The 26,187-nt window shown below is 38.1% G+C and overlaps 1 protein-coding gene across 4 annotated transcripts in view; it reads right to left on the bottom strand.

Annotated features, from left to right (window-relative positions):
- Positions 1 to 13,934: 13,934 nt before the first annotated feature.
- Positions 13,935 to 26,187, bottom strand: part of ECPAS (Ecm29 proteasome adaptor and scaffold) — a 131,019-nt gene continuing 118,766 nt past the window's right edge. For 2 of the 4 annotated variants that reach the window (XM_033237834.1, XM_033237833.1), the window contains exons 42-50: positions 25,854 to 26,045; positions 24,764 to 24,972; positions 23,894 to 23,937; positions 23,607 to 23,799; positions 22,212 to 22,350; positions 19,699 to 19,804; positions 19,411 to 19,499; positions 16,791 to 16,862; positions 13,938 to 15,393 (exon numbers count right to left, since the gene is read on the bottom strand). In XM_033237834.1, the coding sequence (XP_033093725.1) occupies positions 15,254 to 15,393; positions 16,791 to 16,862; positions 19,411 to 19,499; positions 19,699 to 19,804; positions 22,212 to 22,350; positions 23,607 to 23,799; positions 23,894 to 23,937; positions 24,764 to 24,972; positions 25,854 to 26,045 (1,184 nt within the window). In that variant the 3' untranslated portion in view covers positions 13,938 to 15,253. Of the gene's footprint in view, positions 15,394 to 16,790; positions 16,863 to 19,410; positions 19,500 to 19,698; positions 19,805 to 22,211; positions 22,351 to 23,606; positions 23,800 to 23,893; positions 23,938 to 24,763; positions 24,973 to 25,853; positions 26,046 to 26,187 lie in introns of all 4 variants that reach the window. The other 2 variants (XM_033237831.1, XM_033237832.1) reach the window with 2 other exon arrangements.

Below are 26,187 nucleotides of genomic sequence, written 5' to 3'. Positions count from 1 at the left end.
CTTTGATTATGGAAGAACAGGACTAGCTACCAGAATGGAGGACTTCTAGGTGCAAGGCACTTAAGGACATCTCTGTCCAGTCATCAGCTGACCACCCAGCTAACTGAGCAGAGACTTCCAAAGTCACATATAAAAAAGAATTGAAGACTTCACAGTATTAGTTTAGGAAGTCACTTAAAAAAAAATAGCAACAACAACAAACCCTGGAATGGGAGGGAAATCTGGTTTTCATTTAATATTTAAATATTTAATATGTTTTATTTCCCTTTAAAATAGTATGTAATTATATAATCGCATATTATTTTAAATATCTGATTTTCAACAAAAGATTGTAAGACATGTGAAGAGACAGGAAAGTATGGTCCATATTTTTATAATGATAAAAGTGTCCCTGCCTGCCCAACATGGTGAAACCCCATGTCTACATTTAAATATACAAAAAAAAAAAAAAAAATTAGGCAGGCACGGTGGCGTACGCCTGTAATCCCAGTTACTCGGGAGGCTGAGGCAGGAGAATCACTTGAACCCAGGAGGCAGAGGTTGCAGTGAACCAAGATTGCAGTACTGCACTCTAGCTTGGGCGACAGAGCAAGACTCAGTCTCAAAAAAAAAAAAAAGTATTGATCCATCAAGAAGACATAATTATAAATGTATATACACCTAAAGCAGAGCTCCAAAATATTGGAAACAAAACCTGACAGATTTGGAGGGAAAAATAGACAATTAAGCTACCACAGTTGGAGATTTTAATGCTGCACTTTCAATAACTGGTAGAACTGGACAGAAGATGTAAGGCTAAAACTACACTACAAACCTACAGACCTAGCAGCTTCTAGAGAATACCCCACGCCACTGCACACACCCATGCACCGCAGTCTTCTCCACCATGCCATCACACACTCTTCTTCAACATGTCACTGCACACACCCACACACTGCACATTCTTCTCCAGTGATCACGGAATATTACCAGCTGATTTTGTGCCCATGCCCGTCAGTATGCCCTTTCTCCACAAAGGTGACGGCACTCCTGAATTATTCTACTTCCTATGTTAGTTTGCCTGTTATTGCAGCTTTTAAAAAATGTAATCAGGGCAGGGGTAGTAGCTCAGGCCTATCATCAAGGAGTTTGGGAGGCCGAGGCAGGAGGATTGCCTGAGTCTAAGGAGTTTGAGACCAGCCCGGGCAACACAGTGAGATCCTGTCTCTACTAAATATTTAAAAAATTCATTAGTACATGACTGAAGTTCCAGCTATTCAGGATGCTGAGGTGGGAGGATTGCTTGAGCCTGGGAGGTTGAGGTTGCAGTGAGCTATGATTACACTACTGCAGTCCAGCCTGGGCAGCAGAGTGAGACCTTGCTTTAAAAAAAAAAAAGGAAGTATATGATACGCATTATGGTGTGTTTGGTGTCCTTCCTTCCACAGTATGCCTGCAAGATTCATCCATGTTGACATTTGTCGTTGCAGCTTGTCCATATTTGTTGCTGTTTTACTGTCTATTTTATAAGCAACACACTTTATCTGTTGTCCTATTGTTAGACATTTGAACTGTCTTCACTTTTTGCCTATTTCAACAATGTCATTATAAAACTGCATGCATATGCCTTTTGGTTCACAGGCGTACACATTTCTCTTGGGTATATACTTAGGAGTGGAGATGACAGGTGATAGGACATGCTGAAGTCAACTCTAGTAGATAGTACTAAATGATTTTCCAATATGTTATGAAAATATACACCCTCAAGTAAACCTCAAGGTTTCCTACTGATGCATAACAAGCTAAACCAAAATTTAGTGACTTAAACAATAGGCATTTTCCTATATATCATGGATGTCTGAGTCAGAAACTCAGACTACTTAATGGAAGTATTTGTGAGAGACTGAATAGTATAAGTTTGGCAAAGATTTTGGATTAGAAACTTTTGTTTTTTTCACTTAAAATTTTTTTTTTTATTTTTCATTTTTGTGGTCAGTTTTTTTTCCTTTAAGAGTTGGTTCAGCTATGGTCAGAGCTAATGAGTTAATCCTCAGAATTAAAAGGACTGGTAAAACTAATGAAAGGAGAGGATTCATTCTGTAAATAAATATTCTCTAGGAGACTTATCTAAGAGAAAGTTATTTCACTAAAGAATTTATGGTCTAGCTGGATGCGGTGACTCACGCCTGTAATCCCATCACTTTGGGAGGCTGCGGCCAGTGGATCACTTGAGGTCAGGAGTTTGAGACCAGCCTGGCCAACATAGTGAAACCCCCTCTCTACTAAAATACAAAAATTAGCTGGTCGTGGTGGTGCACATCTGTAATCCCAGCTACTCAGGAGGCTGAGGCAAGAGAATCACTTGAATCCGTGAGGTGGAGGTTGCAGTGAGCCAAGATTGTGCCACTGCACTACAGCCTGGGTGACAGAGCAAGACTCTGTCTCAAAAAAATAAATAAATATTGTCTAATATTAGGAGTTTACATGTAAAAATAATACCTAAAAGAACACCTCCAATTTTATATATTTCATGATGGAATTATGTGAGCATAAACATATAGAGGGGTCGTGGAGGTGATAATCTGCAGGTCACATCTGGCAGACTCTCAAATTATCTGCCTGGGGAAAGTCTTATAATTCATGGCCTACATCCTGTTCCCTGAGTAAGGAATCTTATTGTGAGTTCCTCCAACTGTTGATGTACTGATTAATACATAACTTATTGACATTGAAAAGAACACTGATTTGTTTCTGAATCATACAATTTTACTGCTTGTCTTGCACATAGAACATTTTAGCCTGTATGTTGTAATCTGCAGCCAATGATTGCAAACTCGTTATTGTAATCACCAATGAAAAAGGATAACTCCCATATGAGGAGTCCCCCTCCCTATTCCCGAACTTTCCCAGAAAAGTCTTTCAAGTGGTAGCTGGCTCCAGAACATGGCCAACATGGAACTTCTAGCTTAGCACATTTTTGCATTTGAAAGTTGTTTTGATTGTCAAAAGAGTCAGATGAAAACATAAACTTATAAGACTTCAAGAGTAGGAGGTACTGACATCATAAATGGGTTTAATGCCATATTAAGTTGAAATTAATTCTGGGACAATGGAGAACTGTTTTAAATAAGATAGAGACATCATTTGGTTTATGACCAAATCAAGATGTAGAATATTCTTGAACCAAGAAGTTCCCTCATGCCCATTTACAGTCAATTATCTCCCCTGACCCCATGCCCCCAACTACAAACCTAACTTCTGTCACTATAGTTTTTCCTTATCTAGAATTTCACATAAATAGAACTGCGTATAGTATGCAGTCATTTTACTTAGCAAAATGTCTTATGTTTATGTAGTCATTTCTTTTATTGCTGAGTAGTATTCCACTGTGTAGATTTACAACTGTTGATGTACTCACTAATCGATAGACATTTGGATGGTTTTCGGCTTTGACCTATAATGAGTATTTACTTATAAGTCGTTGTGCAAACATAGATTTCCTCTTGTCTTAGGTAAATACACTTGTGTAAAATGTATGGGTCATAGTACAAGTGTATGCTTAACTTCGTATGAGATGTCAAACTGTTTCTCAAAGATACTGTTCCTATTTTGCTATCCCATTAGCGATATGAGAATTCCTGTTGCTCCACATCTGTGTGACCGCTTGATTTTGTCACTCTTTGATTCGTCATTTCAATATGTGATGACCCATGTTGGTTTTTTTTCAAGGAAATATGATTTACTAACATATTTTAACAAGTAGTGTGTATAGAAAATAACCAACAGATGTTTTTATATCTATAAATTATATTCAAAAATGCCCCATGCTCCAAATTTTTTAAAAGTTTTATTGAGATATAATTCATATACCATATGATTTACCCATTTAAAATGTACAATCCAAAAATTTTAAGTGGATTCACAGAGTTATACAACTATCAGCACACAATCAATTTGAGAACATCACCCTTAAAAGAAACTCACACTCATTAGCAGAAATTCTCTATTTTCCCCCAACCCCTAACCCTAGGAAACTACTAATCTACTCTGTTTCTATAGATTTGCCTATTCTGGACATTTCACATAAATGGAGTCACACAATGTGTGGTCTTTAAAGCTGACTTCTTTCCCTTATATATTTTCAAGATTCATCCAAGTCATAGCATGAATCATTATTTCATTCCTTTATTTGCCAAATAATATCTCATTGTATGGATATCCATATACGACGAGATATTTGGCAAGTAAAGGAAAGAAATAATGATACATGCCAAACATCTCATTGTATAGATACACCACATTTAATTTTTATCCAGTCATCAGTTGAGCATTTGGGTTGTTCCCAGTTTTTGGTTTTTATAAATAATGTTCCTATGAATATTTATAATTTTTTGTGGGACGTATGTTTTCATTTCTCTTGAGTATGTTACACTTTGTTTAAACATTTGAGAAACTGCAAAAGTGTTACCCAAAGCAGCTGTATCATTGTACATTCCCACCAGCAATGCTTGAGGGTTCCAATTTCTCCACTTCCTTATCAATACTTCTGGGTCTTTTTTTTTTAATAGCCATCCTAGACAGTTTGTAGTGGTATCTCATTGTGGTTTGCATTTGCAATCCCCTAAGGGTTATTGATTTTTAGCAATTTTTATGTATATATCTTTCGTATATCTTCTTTGGATAAATGTCTATACAGATCCTTCGTCCATTTTAGAAATTAGGTTGTCTTTTTGAGTTGTAAGAGTTTTTTTCTGATACAAGTTCCTTATCAGGTATAGAATTTGCAAATATTTTATCCCAATCTATAGGCTGTCTTTTTACTTTCTTGATAGTGTCCTGTGAAAACACAAAAAGATGTTAATTTCAATGGAGTTCAATTTATATATTTTTTCTTTTGTCACTTGAGCTTCTGGTATCATGTCTAAGAAGTCTTTACCTAATCCAAGGTTATCAAGATTTACTTCTAGATTTACTTTGAAGATTTTACAGTTTTAGCTCTTACATTTTAAGTCTGATCCATTTTGAGTTCATTTTGCGTGCAATGTGAGGAAGAAGTCCAACTTCATTCATTTGCATGTAGATATCCAGTTGTACCGGCACCATTTGTTGAAAAGACTATTCTTTCCCCATTGAGTGAATTTGACACCATGATGAAAGTCAATTTGCCATAAATGTAAAGGTTTATTTCTGGACTGTCAATTCTATTCCTTTGAACTGTATGTCCAGTCTTATGCCAGTACCACAGAGTCTTCATTACCACAGTTTTTTAGTTAAGTTTTGAAGTCAGGAAAGAGAAGTAATCCACTTTTGTTTTTTTGGTGGGGGTGTGTGTGTGTGTGATGGAGTCTTGATCTGTAGCCCAGGCTGGAGTGCAGTGGCGCAGTCTTGGCTCACTGCCACCTCCAGCTCCCGGGTTCCAGAGATTCTCCTGCCTCAGCCTCCCAAGTAGCTGGAACTACAGGTGCATGCCACCATGCGGAGCTAATTTTTTGTATTTGTAGTAGAGACGGGGTTTCACCGTGTTAGCCAGGATGGTCTTGATCTCCTGACCTCGTGATCCGCCTGCCTCGGCCTCCCCAAGGTGCTGGGATTACAGGCATGAGCCACTGCGCTCAGCCTACTTTTGTTCTTTTTCAAAATATTTTAAGTATTCTGGGTCCTTTGCACTCCACATAAATTTTAGAATTAGTTTGTCTACTGAATCTGTAAATCAACTTGGTCACTATTGTCATCTTAACAGTATTAACTATTCTGATCATAAGCATGGATGTCTTTCCATTTACTTAGCTCTTCCTTAATTTCTTTCAGCAATATTTTGTAATTTCCCAAAGTGTAATTTTTGCATGTTTCATTGAATTCATTCCTAAAAATGCATTTTGAACAAATAATTTACTATTGCAAATGAAACAATTTTCTGAATTTCATTTAGATTGTCCGTTAGTACAACATAAAAATAAGTGATATTTTTAATTAACTTATAAAAATCGATTATCAATTGACCCTCAACCTTGCTAAACTCATTTAGAGTTCCAATAGGTTTTTAGTGAATTCCTTAGGATTTTCTATATACAACATAATATTATCTGAAAATATTGTTATTTTACTTATTTTCTTTCCAATCTCGATGCCTTCTGTTCACTTGACTAATTTCCCTAGATGGCACTTTCAGCATGTTTAAAGGAAGGACCAAGAGTAAACATCCTTATCTCATTCCTGAGCTTAGAGGGAAAACATTCAGTCTTTCATTAGGTATCTTGTAACCCTATTATGTACTATCATGTAGACTTATGGTGTAAGCTAAATGTTTTTTGTAGATCCCCCTTATTAGCTGATGAAGTTCCCTTTTATTCCAAATTGTTGAGTGGGGTGTGTGTGTGTGTGTGTGTGTGTAAAATGAAGGTGCATTGGATTTTATCAAATGCTTTTTCTGCATCTACTGAGATTATAATATGGCTTTTCTCCTTTATTGGTGTAAGGCATTACACAATTTTATTTTCATGTTAAACCAACCTTGTATTCCTGAGATAAATCCCTCATGGTCATGATGTATAATCCTTTTTCTATATGGCTTCACTCAGCTTCTAGTATTTTGTTTGCAAGTTTTGTGTCTATAAGAGAAATTTCTCTGTAGCTTTAGTTTTTCATCTATGTCTTTGTCCAATTTTGGTACTAGGGTAATACTGGTCTCATAGAACAAGTTAGGAAGTACCCTCTCTTCTATTTTTCGGAAGTGTGTAAATAATTGATATTCTTTTGATACAGGCATAACTATTATGTACCCATAATTTAAAATAAAAAAATAAAAAATTTTAAAAGAACTGGCATTCTTTTAAAATGTTTGGTAGAATTCACCATCTGGGCCTGGACTTCTTGTTGCAGGTAGCTTTTTGAATACTAGCTCAATTTCTTTACTTGCTGCAGGTCTATCCGTATTTTCTATTTCTTCTGAGTCAGATTTAATTTTTTGATTTGTAGCTTCCTAGGAATGTGTTGATTTCATCTAAGTTACCTAATTTGTTGCCATACAGTTGCTCATAGTATTCCTTTATATTTTGGTTTATTTTTTAAGATTAGCAAGTAGCAATATCTCTTTCATTCCTGTTTTAGTAATTCAGTGGGTTTTGTTTGGTTTTTAGTCTACCTACAGACTTGCTGATCAACAATTTTGTTGATCTTTTCAAAGAACCAACTTGCAGTTTCTTTTTTCTTTCTTTCCTATTCTCAATTTCATAATTTCTGCTCTTATCTGTTTCCTCCCTTCAGGTTTAATTTGCCTTTTCTTTTATAGTGCTTCAAGAGAACGGTTTGGGATAGGTTTTCTTGTTTTGTTTTTTGAGTCAGGGTCTCACTCTGTCACCAAGACTGGAGTGCAGTGGTGTAATCATGCCTCACTGCAGCCTCAAAATCCTGGGCTCAAGCAATCCTCCTACCTCTGCCTCCCAGGTAGCTGGGACTACAAGTGCATGCTATCATGCCTGGCTAATTTTTAAAATTTTTCAGAGAGACATGGTCTGGCTACATTGCACAGGCTGGTCTTGAACTGCTGGCTTCCAACAATCCTCCCACCTCGGCCTCCTAAACTTCTGGGATTACAGGCATGAGCCACTGCACCTGGTCTTTTATTATTATTATTCATACTCTAATAATATGGCCTTTTTTTCAGTTATAAATTCTCCAAGCACTGCTTTAGCTGCACTTCGTAAGTTTTGGAATTTTGTGTCATTTTCATTCATCTCAAAGTATTTTCTAATTTCCTTGGTGATTTCTTCTTTGTTCCCCTGGTTATTTAGAAGTATGTACTTAATTGCCATGTTTATAAATTTCCCAGTTCCATTCACTTATTAATTTCTATTTTCAATTCATTGTGATTATAGAGTATATTTTCTACAGTTTCAATACTTTCACATTTTGATAGGAATTGCATTGAATCTGTAGATCAACTTGGGAGTTGTGGCTTGTTTTATGGCCTACAGACTGTTAATCCCTGCCCCAAGACAGGTGATAACTATATGTCAATGTAAATTCATCAATTGCAACAAATGCACCACTGTGGTACAAGATGTTGATAGTGGGTGAGGTTGTGCATGTGTGAGGAAAGGGAGTATATGGAAATAAACCTCCCTTTTTGAAAGAAATATTCTAAAGGTGTTTTTCATACTTTTCTTCTTCCCTTACATTTTTGATTTCTGGAGAATAGTTCTCAACAATGTAAACCTTCATTTCAAAACCCTATTTCTAAAATTATTGAAATGGCCAGAATAATTCAATGTCAAATTAGAAAGATCATATCAGCATAGAAAAGAATAAGCTAGAATCCAATACATAGGAATCCAAATGAGAGCAAGCAGAAGTTACAAGTGCAAATAAATATACTATATTCCACACTCCATATTTGAGTAACTTTTAAAAACCTGAACTCTCTAATTTTTTGACCAGAGGCAAAATTACCTACCCATATTCTCCTTTTCACTTAAAACTCATGTGTAGTCCAGGTGCAGTGGCTCATGCCTGTAATCCAACACTTTGGGAGGCCAAGGCAGGTGGATCACTTGAGCTCAGCAGTTCGAGACCAGCCTGGGCAACGAACATGGTGAAACCCCATCTCTACAAAAAATACAAGAATTAGCTGGGCACAGTGGCGTGCACCTGTAGTCCCAGCTACTTGGGAGGCTGAAGCAGGAGAATCAACTGAGCCCAGGAGTCTGAGACTGCAGTGAGCCATTATCATGCCACTTTACTCCAACCTGGGCAACAGAGGGCGACCCTGTCTCAAAAAAAAGGGGGGGGGGGGGTTCATGCTTGTAATCCCAACACTTAGGGAGGCTGAGGTGGGTGGATCACCTGAGGTCAGGAGTTGAGATCCGCCTGGCCAACATGGTGAAACCCCATCTCTACTAAAAATACAAAGAATTAGCCAGGTGTGCTGATGGGCACCTGTAATCCCAGCTACTCGGGAGGCTGAGGCAGGAGAATTGCTTGAATCCAGGAGGCATAGGTTGCAATGAGCTGAGATCGTACCACTGCACTCCAGCCTGGGCATGAGACTCCGCCTCAAAAAAAAAATGTTGTTTTTTTAGATTTATCTAAAACATAATTTAAACAGACATTACTTTTAAGAGAAGTTTCAGGTTCAAAGCAAGATTGAGAGGAAGATACAGAGTTCACATACATCCTCTACCCTCACACATGCACAACCTTGCCCACTATTAACATCTTGTACCACAGGGGTACACTGGTTGCAACTGATGAACTTACATTGACATACAGTTATCACCTGAAGTTCATAGTTTGCCTTCGGGTTCACTCCTGGTGGTGTACATTCTATAGGTTTGGGCAATTGTACAATGACATATATTCACAACTGTAGTATTAGAGAGAGTATTTTCACTGCCTTGGAAATCCTCTCTGCTCTATTTATTCACCCTTCCCTTCTCTCAACTCCTGGCAGTCACTGATCTTTTTACCGTCTCCACAGCTTTGCCTTTTCCAGAATGTCATATAGTTGGAATCATACAGGATGTAACCTTTTCAGATTGACTCCTTTCACTGAATAATATAAACTTATCTTTTCTCCATGTTTTTAATGGCTTGATAGCTCTTTTTAGCACTGAATAATATTCCATTTTCTGGATGTATCAGTTTATTTGATATTTTACCATTCACCTACTTAAGGGCATCTTGGTCGCTTCCAATTCTTGGCAATTATGGATAAAGCTGCTATAAATATCCATGTGCAGATTTTGCATGGACACAAGTTTTCAATTCACCTGCATAAATACCAATGAGCACAATCGAATGGTATAAGGGTATGTTTAGCTTTGTATAGCTTTTTAAAAACAACAAATATTCTCAAATTCTATGTCCAGTATGGTGCAGTAACTTCCCAGAAGACAGCCTTGCATACAGAAACTATAAACACTGCATTCAAAACAAAACAAAAACAAACAATTTTCTTAAGGCTCTAGAGTCAGAGTCGGGTAGATTTCGGCGGAGAGCCAAAACATGGAAGGGGCCGGCAGGGGGTGAGTTTTGGGGCTTTGTGGCTTTGTCCTTAGGGTAAAGCACAGAGCGTGGCACAGAACAGTGGAAGCTCCCACTGAAAATCACCCTCTCTCCAGCCTGAGGGAGGCAGAGCCCACTACAAAGTAAGGGAAAAATCCTGGATATAAAACAGCAGAGAAGAACCCAAGTTTCTACGTGTAACTCTGCCCAAGTCTGTGATTAACCTCTGAACCACTTATGTTCACGGCAGACTGCAAACAGCTCAGCCAAAAATAAGCTGAACTGAGATCTGAGCCAAAGGGGAGACAGTTGGCAGTTTGAGTCTAACCATGTTCATTGTCTGCTCAAATTGAACAGCAGCTCTTTGAAGGAACAATCCAGAGTCTCCATGACATAACATGCACAATGTCCAGGAATGTTGGGATATAGTCCCAAAATACCGGATATTCGAAGAACCAGGAAATGATGTTGGGGACCTGGGGGAAGCAATAAAAAAAAAGACCAAAGCCAAAATGATCCAGATGTGTATCAAATAAGAACTTAAAAGCAATTATAATTATGCTTCATGAAGTTTTTAAAAATGTTAATGAAAGATTAGAAATTGAAAATTTTAAAAAATGGAAACTTTAGAATGAAAAATTAAAATATCTGAAATAAAAACTCACTAGATGGGCTTTAATATCAGAATGCACATGGTAGAGTCAGTAAACTTAAAGAGAATTTTTAAAACATGACTAAGACCTTAGAACAACATCAAAAGATCGAGTTCTAGAAAGAGAGGAGAGAAGATGGCACAGGGAAAAAAACACATGGGTAAATGGCAAAAAAAAAAAAAATCTCAAATTCAGTAAAATGCATACATTTAGAAATTCAAAAATCAAAGCAAAACTTGAGGATAAATATGAAGAAAAGCACAGCTAGGTACATCATAGTCAAAGTGCTTTAATCCAAAAATAGGAAAAATCATGAAAGCAGACAGAAAAAAAACCACACTACATCCAGAGAGCAACAATTTGAACAGCCTCAGAAATCATACCGGAAACCCTGAAGGCCAAGAAACAGCGGGGCGTCTTTACAGTGCTAAATAACACAAATACTAAAAAGACTGATGTTCAGAAAAGATCCTGTATTTGAAGACTGTTCTGGAATCAAAAGTAGCATAACAGAATTATACATCTAACCACTAATACCCAACCACTGGTTTTAAAGTACTCTTTTCAAGAATACCCAAACAAATACAGATGATCCTATTAGCTGTTTTCTCACTGTCCTTTATCTTTTTCATAAAGGCTTTTTCACTACTACCTGAATGTAAAAGAAATGTATCATTTTTAAAGGTAAACAAACTTAAAACTTTCCGAAAGCATCATTTCAAAGGCTGTTTCCAACTTTTGTAACATTATAATGTTTCACTTTAAAAAAATGTTACTCTAGCTCCCTGGCTCCCTCCCATAATCCCAGCACTCTGGGAGGTTGAGGCACATAGATCACCTGTGGCCAGGAGTTTGAAACTAGCCTGGCCAAAGAGGTGAAACCCCGTGTCTACGAAAATGCAAAAATTAGCTGGGTGTGTGTTGGCAGGTGCCTGTAATCCCAGCTACTCAGGAGGCTGAGGCAGGAGAATCCCCTAAACCTGGGAGGCAGAGGTTGCAGTGAGCTAAGATCGCACCATCGCACTCCAGCCCGGGTGACAGAGTGAGACTCTGTATCAACAACAACAACAACAACAAGAGCTACTCTAGTAAGCTAATTTAGAACCTGCCTGAAAGGAAAAAAAATACAAGGGAGGGAACAGCATGGCTTGCTGGCTGCTCCAGATAATAAGCAAGGTAACTCACTTTCATGGCCATCTTCCATAGTCTAAATATTTGCTTGGCAGTTTTACAGTATAGGATGTGATTGTACCTCTGACATTTTACATTCATAGCCACGTATCTTAATCTTGGTCAAAAGGAGAACTGTCTGTCGTTTCTGTATGTTCCTAAGGGATTACTTTTATGAGAAAATAAAATGTTTCCATGATACCTCTTCTCCAAGCATCTGACAGCAGTTGTTCAGGGAGTCTTCCTTTTCTTTCTACTTTGCCTTGGAACTCCTAAACACTTAAGCCAGCAATTCTACTTACCAGAGTTAGCTCAGAATATGGCAGGCAGTAGGGTTTTTTTTTTTTTTTTTTAAGTATAACTAGTCAACGCCTTGGCAGTTGAACTATTTTCCTGGAGAATTAATAAAAATTAATGCACTACTTCAAAAGAACAGATCATGCAGTTTTATTTGCCATTTAATATCTTCTTGGGCATGGATGGGATTTTCCCTTAAAATCAGACTATCAGACACTTAGCTAGCTGGGACACATTGCAGAGGATTTTGTGAAAGTCGCATACAAAATACAAAATTCTGTTACGTACACATCCATTTAACAATAGTTTGTACATTACAATGAGGCCAATGTCAAAATAACTCCCTGGTCTAAAAAGCAGCATGAATCTATTGTGGCAGCAGCAGGTAGAAATGCCCCATGTAGGGCAGACAGTGTGCGCACAGTGCAGTTGCTACAAGAGCACAGACCAATAAGGGCACATCTTTTTTCTTTTGTCTTATTAGTAAGTGCACAGTGAAAGATGGAAGAGGGAAGCAATGGGGATGCAGAGGCACTTTTGCTGTACACATAGACTGTATTACAGGGAGACAGGGAGATACATGGAATTATAAATTCAACACAAACATTAAGAAACAGCTGCTCTTTATCACCAAAAAGACAATTATATACTATTTTCACGATTCTGATTTCCAACTTGCCACACTTTGGGTATCTCCTTTTCACATATCAGTACATTTGAGACAATACATCCTGTGCACTAATTCCAGGAATAAGGAATTCAGTAATAGACCCTACTACCAATCAGTTTCTTGTATGACAGGTAACCCTGACTATTTCTAGGGAGAAAGAATCAAAATCTGTTTGGGGGAGCTCTGGAAAACAAAGGCTGATGATATAAACATGTATGAGTCCTTCTGCCATTTGTTGGCCAGTGAACATTCCACAATTACAAGCTCTGTTATTAACCCTTTTAAATAAATATATGCACACATGCACACCAAACATAAGGGGCACTGTGAGACAATTATTGAGCATTACTAGCTGTGTGAATGATTAGGCTGGTCAAGATGAAGGCATTAAGTATACAAATTAGAAATGTGCTTCGAAGGCTAATGTACAGAAATTCAATAGCACTAAACACAAAGGTTTGAGTGCCTCAGCATCACTGTTAGCACCAAGGGAAATTCCCAATATTAAAAAACAAAAAGCTTAAAAAGCATAACATTTGACAAGGTATTAACATTTGATATAGACTAAGAGCATAATTCTTGTCTTTATAATCCTACTTTCTGAAAATACCCAACCTGCATTGCATTCTTGCCAAGGAATAATATCTCGAGTACTGTAACTGAAAGTCAGAGAGTACTTGGTGGAGGGGGAAATATTGATATGAAAAACAGTAAGTCCTAAAAGATGCCATAAACTTTCTAAAAAACATTCGAAGTTGATTTTTCCCCAAGCAAAAGCCATTCTCAAATGAAAATCCATGATAGATTCCTTAAAATTCATGATGCTACTAAAACTCACAAGTCAGTATCAGCAAAGAGGATGTTTTTGTAATTAACACTTAAATTTTTATTTGTAAACTCCCTTTTCAATCAGAAACAATCCCCAAATACAACATATTCAGCCAAGTCTAGGTGCTATCTATGGCAGTGTTTTTTAAACTGTGAGTAGTGACCCAAGTTGTGAGTCAGGAAATGAATTGAGACAGTCTGAAGAGCATTATATCAGGAGCCCAGGGGCAGATATTAAAGGGTATCACACAGTTACGTATTATTTCATGAAACGTTTTAAATATTTTATATTTAGGCATGCACTTATATACACATACAAACACACACGTTCTGGGTCGTGATGTAAAAAGTTATTTTTATTATGACTTGCAGTCAAAAAAGTTTGAAATACATCGGTCAATAGAGACCCTCAAAAATAATAAACATGGAGTTTCCACGAAAAATAATAAACATGGAGATTCCTGGTGTTAATGTCAATAAGGATCAGTATTGAATGTAAACCAATCTTCTGCTCTGGAATCCAAGCTAAGCTACAGAGTTCTCAGTTTACCATAAACACTAAGGCTTTACTTGTTTTTCCTCTTACCCTACACTTTCAGGCAGGGGCATGGGCAACAGAAGGAAGGAGGAAAACCCCTAGTGGCAATGATTTACTTGGAGTGGTATCATATTATTTTGAGAAAAGGCATTTTTTAAAAGAGTAATTCCCAGGTGACTAATTAAAAGGCTTTCCTTCTCCCCTATAAAGTCATACTGGTAGCATAAAAGCAAACAAATTTTATGTTGTCATTACAGTTTTGAGGCAGTCTGTGATTTTGTTTCTGGTTTTGCAAAATATGCAGCCACAGACACCAACAGAATGTGTGATCTTGTCCTAATCTACTTTACCCACCTGTAAAAGGAAGACGATTGGAATTATCCTAATGAGACTGAATCTGTCCTCTCCATCTGTAAAGATGCTAAACAATCATTTTCTCCAAATCAACCATCTAAACACACGACAAGACAATGTTCAGCTTCTGACTTTCGGAAACCCAACGATAAGGGTCACTTTAGTTCTGGCACAAGGGCTGTTGTGTGCCGCCCTAAACGTACCTCATCTTGGCAGTTTCTTGGGTGGGCCACGGTTAGCACTGATTTGGCAGATGGCTGTAAAGCAAAGTATCCAGGGCAGAACATTAAACACCTGGGTCCTGACTTTGGCACAGGCCTCAGAAAGCCTCTGAGATGACACAGCTTCCTATTTCTTCAGGTTTAAGAGGAAGGTTAAAACAAGTTATTTACAGGCCCCTTCCTGAAATAACTAATTTGAATGCAGTTCTAAGATTTTTATCCAGCTTGCTCTGCAACTTTGTCTATTAATTCCTTTAATAACAGCTTGAACTCTTTTAACAACTATTTCTGCCAGTTTCCTTTACAACCACCCCTCAAACATCCAAGGTTCCATTAAGCTCACTCAGCCCAGATACTTTAAAAACATAAAGTAAAATAAAGCTAATAAGGAACAAAATTTAAGGCTTTTTCTTTTTATTTCAGCCAAGGAATGATGCATGCTACAGATTAATCTTTACTCTTCCCCACTTGGTTTTTCAAAGAACACCACCATTTCAACCCCCAATGAACATGGCACTTGTTTGTTTCTTCCCTTTCTAATTTATTCCAGATTTTCAAGTGTTTTCTTCAGTAACGCGGCTTTCTCCTGCAGTTCAGGTCTGCTGTCTGGCTCCATAGTAGCTAAGGACTCAATTAGGAGCACTCTGCATTCAGATGTCAAACATTCCCACTGTTTAGATTCTGCATGGAAAAAAAAAAAAAAAAGCAAAAAGAAAAAACCCCAAAGAATCCTTATAGGACAAGAAAAAAAAATTAAAAATATCCTATCCCCCAAATAAATGCAAAGCAACCTCTTGATAACAGATCAGTATATAATGATGGTAAGTTCAATAGGTGTCTCAAAACCTAATTCTTGACAATAGCCTAGAGGCACATCAGGGAGTTTCCTCTCCTTCCCCCAGTATCAGTGGGAAAAAGCGAAATAACTACAATGAAGCATAGTAGGAAGAAGGAATTATAGGGGCAAGGCACGCTGTAGCAAAAAAGTCATTTCAACAACATCACCGCAAGGCCATTTCATAAGATATGGTCAGTCAAAAAAAAAAAAGACAAACTTGTAAGAAATTTCATAATTGCAAGGTCAGATTAAGTAGATGACACTCCCTTTTCTTTGAGTAAGGCATCTGAGAACTACATGCACACTGAAAATTTTAGAAAATAAGAAAGTATATCAAATCGTAAATCTTGTTTACAAGGTTTTGCCACTTTCTAGCAATGTGGCTTCAAGCAAATTTAGCTTGCCTTCAGCCTCATGTTCCTCATCTGGACTATATTAGTACGTATCTGGCAAACTGAGAATTTGGTAATATGACTTAAGTGCCTAGCTCTTTTATCTCAACAAGGAAAAAAGGGATCGGGAGATGTTTAGTGTTACTGAGTCTAAAAGTTCTGTCTGATGGAGCCCTAAGAGAGGTGTTTTAATTGCTAAGCAAAGATAGAGAAGTAGAAAGAGCAAACACACAAGGTTGCAGGAGAAACGTTTCCATCTCCTACATTCTTAATCCACGAAGTTAAAACAATTTGAGAGAGAGGAAAAAAAAGAAGAGAGTCCTCCTTCTGAAATCAGTAACAGATACACCACTGGAGAAAATGCTAACAGTTCCCCCTACCCTGCCCGCTGACAGACCCTTAGAAGAAAAACAGGTTAGGGGAGAAGAAATAGAATTAAGAAAATTGCTACTATCAGATTTGATGACTCAGGTAGATAACTGTTAAAAATGCTTTTCCAACTCCACTTTTCAGTGTGTCGTTCTGCTTATTTACATGTACACATGCCACTGTCAACCACTTCCTCTAATTAACCAAGATTAAGTCAGGATTCCCGATGAAAACAAAAACTTTATTACTTTAAGACAACTATAGCTTAATAATATATTAAAAATATATAAAAGAATATCAAATTTAAATATTTAGTAAAATTTATAGTTTTGGTTTTGTCCATTCTTCTTGCATGTGCATGCATACTGATTTGCATTTCAGAGTATATGCTTAGAGTGTAAGAAAAACGAAACAAAAAATTTCTAAAATATATGCCACATGGCTTTGTGGTCCTCCAGTCAGAACTAAGAACAACTTACCTTCAAGTTTTTTAAGCAGCAATTCTATCACAGATAAAGCTTCTGTTCTCACAGATGAGTAGGTCTTATTTTCTAAAAAGAAAAATCATACAGTTTATATGGCCTGCCTGAAAAACACAACCTCCAAGATTAAATTTGTGTTACTGAAAGAAAGATGTCCAGAAATTACAACTCTAGGGAAGGGTACATCTGGTTTTTTGTTTTGTTATGTTTTAAAGGAAGCTTCCCTTTGCTAAGTACAAATACTTGAAATGTGCTAATGTACATAGTCTCCTACTTTGGGAAAACAAAAACCTGTCAGCCAAGTATACCAATCACCACAACAAATGGTAATATTTAAATGATCCATTTTAGAAGTGGAAGATGAAAAAACTATTTCAAACACAAAATCATCTTCACATCATACATAAGAATGATCCTTAGGTCTGCATGACCCTCCTCATTTTACCAAAGAATATTATACGACCCAGTGTTTAAGCCGATCGGGGAAACCTGGAACCCAGCAAAGACAGGTCTGTTGGCTGCCAGTTCTTTATCCATAAAAGCATGTTACTGCCAGCAACTGCAACTGAAGCATGTTTCCTTGGCATCCACTCTTTGACATGGCATCTGATTCACGGTGAAATTGTCTACCAAAAAAATCAACACACAACCAAGCCCAAAGCAGGGTAGGCATGAGATGGACCTTATCATCTTGTTATGCTATGACGTACGGAAGTGCTACAGTGACGGTGACCTGTCAAAATGACACAGGGGTCAGCTTGACACAGGGCTTCCACTGGCCAAATCTGGGACAATTTGAGTGCAAATTAAGATTTAAAAAATTAAATTATAAAGTCTTTGAAGGGGGAAAGAAATCCATGAATCAATGCCAGTAACAGATAAATAAAAAGATGGGCAGAAGAGAAGAATTTTGCTTACAATAGAATTCCAACTATCAAATGGTGAATGTGGACAAAATGCTAGAGTTGCAAAATCATCTTAGTAAAAACTGGTTCAGGGAAGAATCATCAATGCATGCTAAATATAGAGAAGAGATTGTAAAGAAGATAAACAGATTATTTGAATGATCTTAAGGTCTGTTCCCACAGGCTACTTATTAGACACAAAAGGAAAATATAGTCACTAGCCAGTAGAGAAAAACTGACAGTACCTTGACCAGGTAATCAAAATTAACATCACAAATGATAACAGATGGACACTGTGTGTGCCTCTTAATGTGAGGACACATCACTTACGTAAGTATCCCAACTGGGAATTCATAACCTGGATCTAATTATGAGAAAACATCAAACACCAAATGAGAAACATTCTGTTTTTTTCAAAAAGGGACTTTATTCTTCAAAACTGTCAATGTCCTAATACAAAGAAAGGTTGACAAAGTATTCCAGATTGAAGGAGACTAAAAATATATGACAACAAAATTCAATAAATAATTATGAATTGGAGGCTAAGGCGGGCAGATCACTTGAGGTCAGGAGTTTGAGACCAGACTAGCCAACATGGTGAAACCCCGTCTCTATGAAAAGTACAACAATCAGCCAGGCTTGATGGCACGCACCTGTAAGCCCAGCTACTTGGGAAACTGAGGCAGGAGAATCACTTAAACCCAGGAGGCAGAGCTGCAGTGAGCCAAGATCGCACCATTGCACTCCAGCCTGGGTGACAGAGCAGACCCTGTCTCAAAAATAATAATAATTATTATCATCATCATCATCATCCTGGACTGGATTCCCTAATGAAGGGGAGGGGAAAAAAACAATCCTATAAAGAACATTACTGGCTGGGTGTGGTGGCTCATGTCTATAACTCCAGTATTTTGGGAGGCCAAGACAGATGGATTGCTCGAGCTCAGGAGTTCGAGAACACCCTAGCCAACACAGTGAAGCCCTGTCTCTACAATTAATACAAAAATTAGCCAGGCGTGATAGTAACTGTAATCCAAGCTACTTGGGAGACTGAGGCAGGAGGATTGAACCTGGAAGGTGGAGGTTGCAGTGAGCTGAGATCACACCTCTGCACTTCAGCCTGAGTGACAGAGCGAGACTCTGTCTCAAAAAATAAAAATAGAGAACATTACCGAATCAACTGAACAAACTACAGTATGAACGATAAACATTTGATTTAAAAAACCGCATCCATGTTTACTACCTAAAGTTGACAATGGTACTGTGGCACACTAAATAACTGAGGAAAAAGGGGGCCTGATGTAAGCAACATACTTTCAAATGGTTCAGGAGAAAAACATGTATACAGAAGTCCAAATGACAAAGCAAATGGCACAAAATGTTAACAGATGATTCTGGGTAAAGTGTATACATATTGCAGAGTATTCAATGTACTGTCGTTGCAACCGTTATGTAAGTTTGAATTTACTTTCAAATAACAATTTTGTAAAAATACTTGTCACGAAGGTTTTTCTAAACCAGATGCTAAAATCCTGTTATAGTTTCAGATTTAAATATTCCAGTTAAGGGGTACACATGGAGTATATTAAGTAGCAGAGTCCAGCAGCTGTTTCAGAAATTTAGTTCCTAAGACAAGGTAGGAAATATTTGAAGCTCGGCTCCTTAGCTTTAAAATTAGGACTCCCTCGTCAGTTTTAGTTTACTACACTCACCTAAAGAATATGTGATTGATTTACAAGTTTCAAGCAGAATTTCAGCCAAAGCCTCAGGATCTGCATATTCTTCTTCCAAAAGCATTAACCTATACAAATCAGAAAGCAAGGTACAAATGCTAATTATTAAGAAACAGTCTAAAACTTTCCTGTCACAATTTCTGTCTGTATGTATCATTGTCACTTTAGCTACTAGTTTTTAAATGTATAAAAATTCCATTGATTATATATAAAATGCTGCAGGGGTGGGGGGAACAAAATAAAAAACTGAACCATGAAGCAGTTTACCCCTGAAAAAAGGCATTCATTGATTGCAGGACTCCTAGCTGCACTTTCCACGTGCTGAGTTTTAGCCGTTCACACATCAGTTTGCACAGCTCCTGGCGGTAACAACCTGGGAAAGAAAGACAAGGTGGGACAGATCAGGAGAGTATAAAAGAGCAAGAGATGGAATAAATGAGGGACAGACAGAGAGAGCAAGAGAAAGGCAGAGGGACAGAGAAAAAGAGAAGGCAGGGAGGATAAGGGAGAGAAAAGCAGGAAAAAGAGAAATAAAACAATAAATATTTTTAAAGCCATTGAAATTTCTCCAAAACCTTCAGCATGACTTTGTACTCAATCCCCAAACAAACTTCCTTGATCAGAAACTGCCCCCACAAAGGTACAATATAATTGTTTACAAATATTCACTTTCAAGGCATATGGTTCTCCATGGAACTGAGAAAGCACTTTAACCACACCCCCTTTGCCCCTCAAAACTCCCTGAATGACAGCCAAAGAAAGGAGAACTCTGTGGCCAGGAGCTCCTCTCTAGATGCTCACAAGCCTCTGCAAACTGCAGGTTTACCAAGAGTCAACAGTGCTTTCTTATAAACCTGTTATGCCAACTGCAATTGTAATTATAATTATATAATTAATATTATGCCAACTGATGAATCAGCAGAAAACTTAAGGACGAAGTTATTTTGAATTACTGTAGGATTTCATAGGGCTCAAACAAATGTAAAAATGGGGGAAGGAAATTAAAAAATCTAGAATTCTGCACTAGAATTGTCTCATAAGAGCTTGAAATTTCTTTCTCTATTTTAAAGAAACAAAACCCAGAAATTGTAGATTTATAAGAAGCCAATGGGTAACTTAAGTTCCTAAAGACCTTGGTTCGCAATAAATGCACTTTTCTATTAACAACCTTCTATATCTTATATTAAAATAAACTGCTTTATGTTTGTATCAACTTTCTCATACAATTCCCTACCTTAGCTATCTCTACCTATCAAGTCTTTATAGTGTCATATTAGTGGACTTCCACTGCAGTGTATAATATTAAGAAATAAAACCACTTGCAAATTTGTATCTTCTGGGAAACTCTTTCTATAAACATAGCAAATATATAAGTTCACACAAAGGCTGACAGGGCTCAAAGAGAACCTTAACTCTGATTCTAGACATTTCCAGTTACGAATAATCAACAATACATTTTTTTATAACATTCAGTAATATTGTCGCTTGGCATGGAGGCTCATACCTATAAATCCCAGCACTTCAGGGGGGAGGCCAAAGTGGGAGGATCACTTGAGCCCAGGGGTTTGAGACCAACCTAGGCAACATAGCAAGACCTCACCTCTTCAAAAAAAAAAAAAAAAAAAAAAACTAGCTAGGTGTCACGGCATGCACCTGTATATCCAAATACTTGGGAGGCTGAGGCAGGAAGATCACTTGAGCCCTGGAGGTAAAGGCTGCAAGGACTGCACCACTGCACTCCAGCCTGGGTAACAGAGCAAGACCCTGTCTCCAAAAAATATATATATATACATATATATATATAGACACACACAGTAAGATCTTCAGTGGGATGCACTGTAGGACCCAACCCAAGGCAAGCTTAAAGGGTAGCATCATCACTTCTTGGCCTTTTGGCTAAGATCCAGTGTAAAGGGTAGTATCATCCCAAGGTTAAGGCCCTATCAGCGGACTCGAAACTAACTGCAACCTCATCCAATAATAAAGGTTTACTGTTGATTTAATCTTTGGGAAATACATGTCCAGTTCTGAAAATTGTCCAAACAGTAATGAGTTTTTCACTGAAACAGGGATTTCAGGTGCTTACTGAACACTTGGTAACAAGGCCATTCATTTTAGGATAAAGAGACCCCACTAATAAACTTTGTGGATTCCTCCAAATGATCAAGAAGATCAGCAGAACTCTTCTATCAAACTCTCTGCATAAAATGTATCATGGTTATTATAGGTGGAACTATGCCCCCCAAGTTCGTATGTTGAAATACTATCCCCCAGTACCTCAGAATGTTACTGCAATATTATTAAATAGAAGACAGACCCTTTAAAGAGGTCCTATGAGTGGGCCCTAATACAGTGTGTCTGGTGTCCTTACAGGAAGAGGTGATTAGGACACAGAGACAACAACAAAGATCATGTGAAGACACACAGAGAAGACAGTCACTCCCAAGCCAAGGAGAGAGGTCTCAGAAGAAACTAACCCTGCTGACGATGCCTTGATCTCAAAAGCTCAGACTTCCATTCTCCAGAATTGTGAGAAAATAAATTTCTGCTAAGCCACCCGGTCCGTGATACTTTCTTACAGCAGCCCTCACTGCAATGGTACACTGATCAGTGAGGTGATATGCTCGCGTACACAAAAAATTTCCACTGAATAATTCTCATTATTAATCAATCAGGCTCGATAAGAAACAATAACTATACTTTGTCATACAGAAAACCTTTGCTCTCATTAAGTAACCTCTGGTTACAGCACTTCTTCAAATGCGGTTTCTGGTGCTTACGTTGGGTCTCCGCGTTTCGGGGCCAGGCTTTGCCCAGGCTTTCAAAGGCACCCAGCAGATATTCCAGCTGGAGCTCCTTTTCCTTCTCATTCTCATCTTCATTTTTGGTTGTCTGGACCTCACTACTTTCAAATGAATTCTAGGATATATCAAAGAAAAGAAAATTTAATATTTTCTTCTTCAAAGTTACAGGTATGCTATTAAAGCTATCAGGGTACTAGGGCAGGAGCTATTAACCAAGAGTTAAACAGTAAATTCTCTACCATAAGCTTCCCCATTTACAACAAGGATTTATAACCAGAATACTGTGTCTCTAATAAATTTAGGAAATACTTTACAGGACTCTGTAAACAAAAGCTAAAAAATACTGCATATGTAGTCTTTTGAGCATAACGTGAGATCTGCATGAGAATCAGGTATTAAAGATGGAAGAAACTCAGTAATGATCTGAATAAATCCAAACTCTTTCTTGATAGATAGGAAAACAGAGGCTAAGAGAAGCAACTGGTCCAGCTCCCTAGTGATGTCATCAACTTAAAACACAAGTCTCCCAAATCCATATGCCATCACTATGTTTGTAACGGAAATTATTTAAATAGCCTTATTACTGAAAGAAAACAACTGCAAATTAGCAGCAATAAGAAATAAGAATGTTACTTAAAATACTTCATGTTTCACAAACAGGGAAACCACACTCTTTTCTTTTTTTGGACCAGTGCCCAACTTTTAAAACTGAGTATTCCATCTTCCACATGAAACCTGAGTGTTTTTTTGACCCAAATCCTCCACTATATGGCAGAGGCAATTCACATGACACATTGAGCTTCTTGCCTTTATTCTAGGATGGCTGGGGTGGCTGAGCTTATTAAGCTAAGGCAAAGCTTATTATGACATAAACTGTTCATTCACTACCAAATCCACTCTCCCCTTCTCCCATGGAGGGAAAATGGACACCCAGAATTAAGATTCAGTCTGCTGCCAGGTGTGCTAAGTACTGAGCAATGGGATGGATATAAGTCAAAGTGCCATCTAGCGGTGCCCAGGAACTCTCCTCAAGAGAGAACTGGCATGCCCACTGTGATCCTTTATCCTTGCTTCACCTCCTCTGCATTCCTGCCTGGAACACAAACACACTGTGGACCTTGAGGATGATGACCCCACCCTAGAAATGGCAGAGTTGGGAGATGTAAAGAGCCGGAATACCTGAACGCTTTGTGATGTTCCCAATGCTACATGAGAAACACAGCACTGTCTATCTTGTTTAAGGCCATATTTTGGAATTTCTCTGCTACTTGCAGCTAAACTAATCCTAATAATCAGGACATAGGGGAAAACAATGTTTTAACTCTTTCTTTTTAAAGTATAAACCAGAACTGAGGATACAGGTGGTATTACCTTCTTGATGAGAGGTATGACAATGTCAGAAAACTCCTGGAATCTGTCTTCTTTGGTGGCCTTCAAGACATCAGCTGCACAGCTGATTGCTACAATCTTGTATTTGAGATTCTCTTTGCTACATTCCTTCAGAACAGCTTGAAGAATTTCATTCGTGCTGGGTTGATTGGGCACAGACTTTTCCAGCTCTGCACTACGGGATCCATGAAAAAGCATCAGAAGTTAATAAAGGCTGCAGCTTTCGGGTTCAGTTTAAGAAATGGCATCCTCATTGAAAGAACATTTACCTGCAAGCTGTCACCACACAGGCAATGGCTTTCAACAGCTCTTCCTAAGGGGTTGAAAGATGAGGACATACTATTAATCCCAAACATGTCATTTACACTCTCTACACTATGATTATAATTACCTTAGGAATTTCTGATAATTGTGACAACAAAAATTAACAATTGTCACCTCATCTTTAATGCATAATTTCAAGCACATCCACCAAGTTTTACTCTAAACCATGGACGCAGGATAATTATCTTCACCTCCATTTCGTAGAAGCCTAAAGAACTGATTTGACCCAGGTCTCACAGACAACAGTGTCAACCACAGAATTAGAATGATGTCTGACTCCCAGTCCAGTACTACTTCAGTAGTGCATGGGCCACTATTGACCTTTACAACATAAAATCATTATGTTGCCACAATCTCATGTTCCCCACTGAGTGTTCACTGTAAGAATCCTACTAAAGCCCTTGTGTAAAAAAATAACTGTTACTAATTCATAGGTCCCAGAGATGGGCATCTTCAGCCCCAGGTTTAGAAGCAGCCTACCTTACTACTCTATGTCACACACGCCCAATCCTGATCTTTTTACGCTCAATCCTGATCTGTTCATAAGGTCAACAGGTACACAATGCTGACAAGTTGGTTTAAGACATAACTTGGAAAGCTGAATATGAAAAATGTATCTATCTCCAGCATTACTGTCCATTATGCAAGGCCACGTGGGTTCTAGTTTCAGAGGAAATACCACAGTTAATTGGGCAAGGTTTACCCAAAGCTTCCACTGTCTAGGAAATCTGGTTCACAAAAATAATCCATCAGAAGTTACACAAAACCAGACCCTTCTTATTATACCTTTAACTGGGCATGAATGGTTCCTTTACCTTTCCTGCCCATGTTCTTCCAGCCAGGCCTTGCAGCAATGCGGTCAGTATCATTCCGAGATATGGAGGTACTAGAGAGCTAGTTTGCTTTGCAATTGATGCCATGGCAATTGCACCCTGGGCTTTCATTTTCCAAGACTGAGACTGCAAAGCCTTCTGGGTAATAGTAATTAACTCCTGCAGGTATAATCGAATGCCACCAAAAGAACCTAGGAAAGCAAAATTAAAACAACTTTTAAGTGACAAGAAAAATTAACTGATTTTTCTAAGTCTGAAAAAGAGTCAGTGACCAACAGTCTAAAAGCAGTGATTCTCAACTGTTAAAACACACCACTCTCTCAAAGGGAGAGAAAGTGTGCTGGTGTTGTGACTTACTCTCACAATAGTAGAACTTTACGAACTTAGGTGCCCACAGGAACATATCACACAAATGGGCATCACCCATTAATATGTGACAAGGTGAAAAACACATTTAGAAAACTACTCTAAAATACTCTAAGGCTACATAAAATCACACTCTCAATTAAAAATATAAAGCTCTCCTTGCTCACAGAGTTTGTATTCTCTCATGTGGGCAGTGAGGAATGAGTAAAGACAAAAATCCTCAGTGCCAACCTTGAGAACTCAGCAACTGGGATGGGTTTAAAACTAAATGGGATGCATATTAAGGTCCCGGGAAAGTAACTTTAGAGGAGTTTATGAATAACGAATGCAAGTAAAAAATTCTAGCTGTGGACGGGCACGGTGGCTCAAGCCTGTAATCCCAGCACTTTGGGAAGCCGAGACGGGCGGATCACAAGGTCAGGAGATCGAGACCATCCTGGCTAATACGGTGAAACCCCGTCTCTACTAAAAATACAAAAAAAAAAAAATGAGCCGGGCGAGGTGGCGGGCGCCTGTAGTCCCAGCTACTCGGGAGGCTGAGGCAGGAGAATGGCGTAAACCCGGGAGGCGGAGCTTGCAGTGAGCTGAGATCCGGCCACTGCACTCCAGCCTGGGTGACAGAGCGAGACTCCGTCTCAAAAAAAAAAAAAAGAAATTCTAGTTGTGATTCCTAAGAAGCAGGTTTAACTCAGGTCACACTACTAACCAGGTACATTTTCCTGCCACACTTCAGTCCATAAATTACATTCTTCTTTTTCGGATTTTTCCTCATCAGCAATTTCATGCATGCCTAAAAATGCCAGAGGCAGGACTTCTTTTGCATGATTCTTTAACACATCAGGGCTGTATCGTCCAATAGCATGAATAGTCAAAGCACAAGAGGTCTTGTAGATAGGTTCTGAAAAGGAGAAACCAAAATCTTTATGATATTTATTGTTTTTAAGGGTAACTGATCTAAATAGGCTATTGTTCAACTCATATAATAGCAAAACAAATAGGTAAAATCAATTAGAAATGTTTCTAGCAGGCTGGGTTGTGGT

The sequence above is a fragment of the Trachypithecus francoisi genome, unplaced genomic scaffold (assembly GCF_009764315.1).
Source record: "Trachypithecus francoisi isolate TF-2019V2 unplaced genomic scaffold, Tfra_2.0 Lachesis_group16, whole genome shotgun sequence".
Lineage (NCBI taxonomy): Eukaryota > Metazoa > Chordata > Mammalia > Primates > Cercopithecidae > Trachypithecus > Trachypithecus francoisi.
The sequence above is the reverse complement of the archived record's forward strand: the minus strand, read 5'-3'. Positions and strand labels throughout refer to the sequence as shown.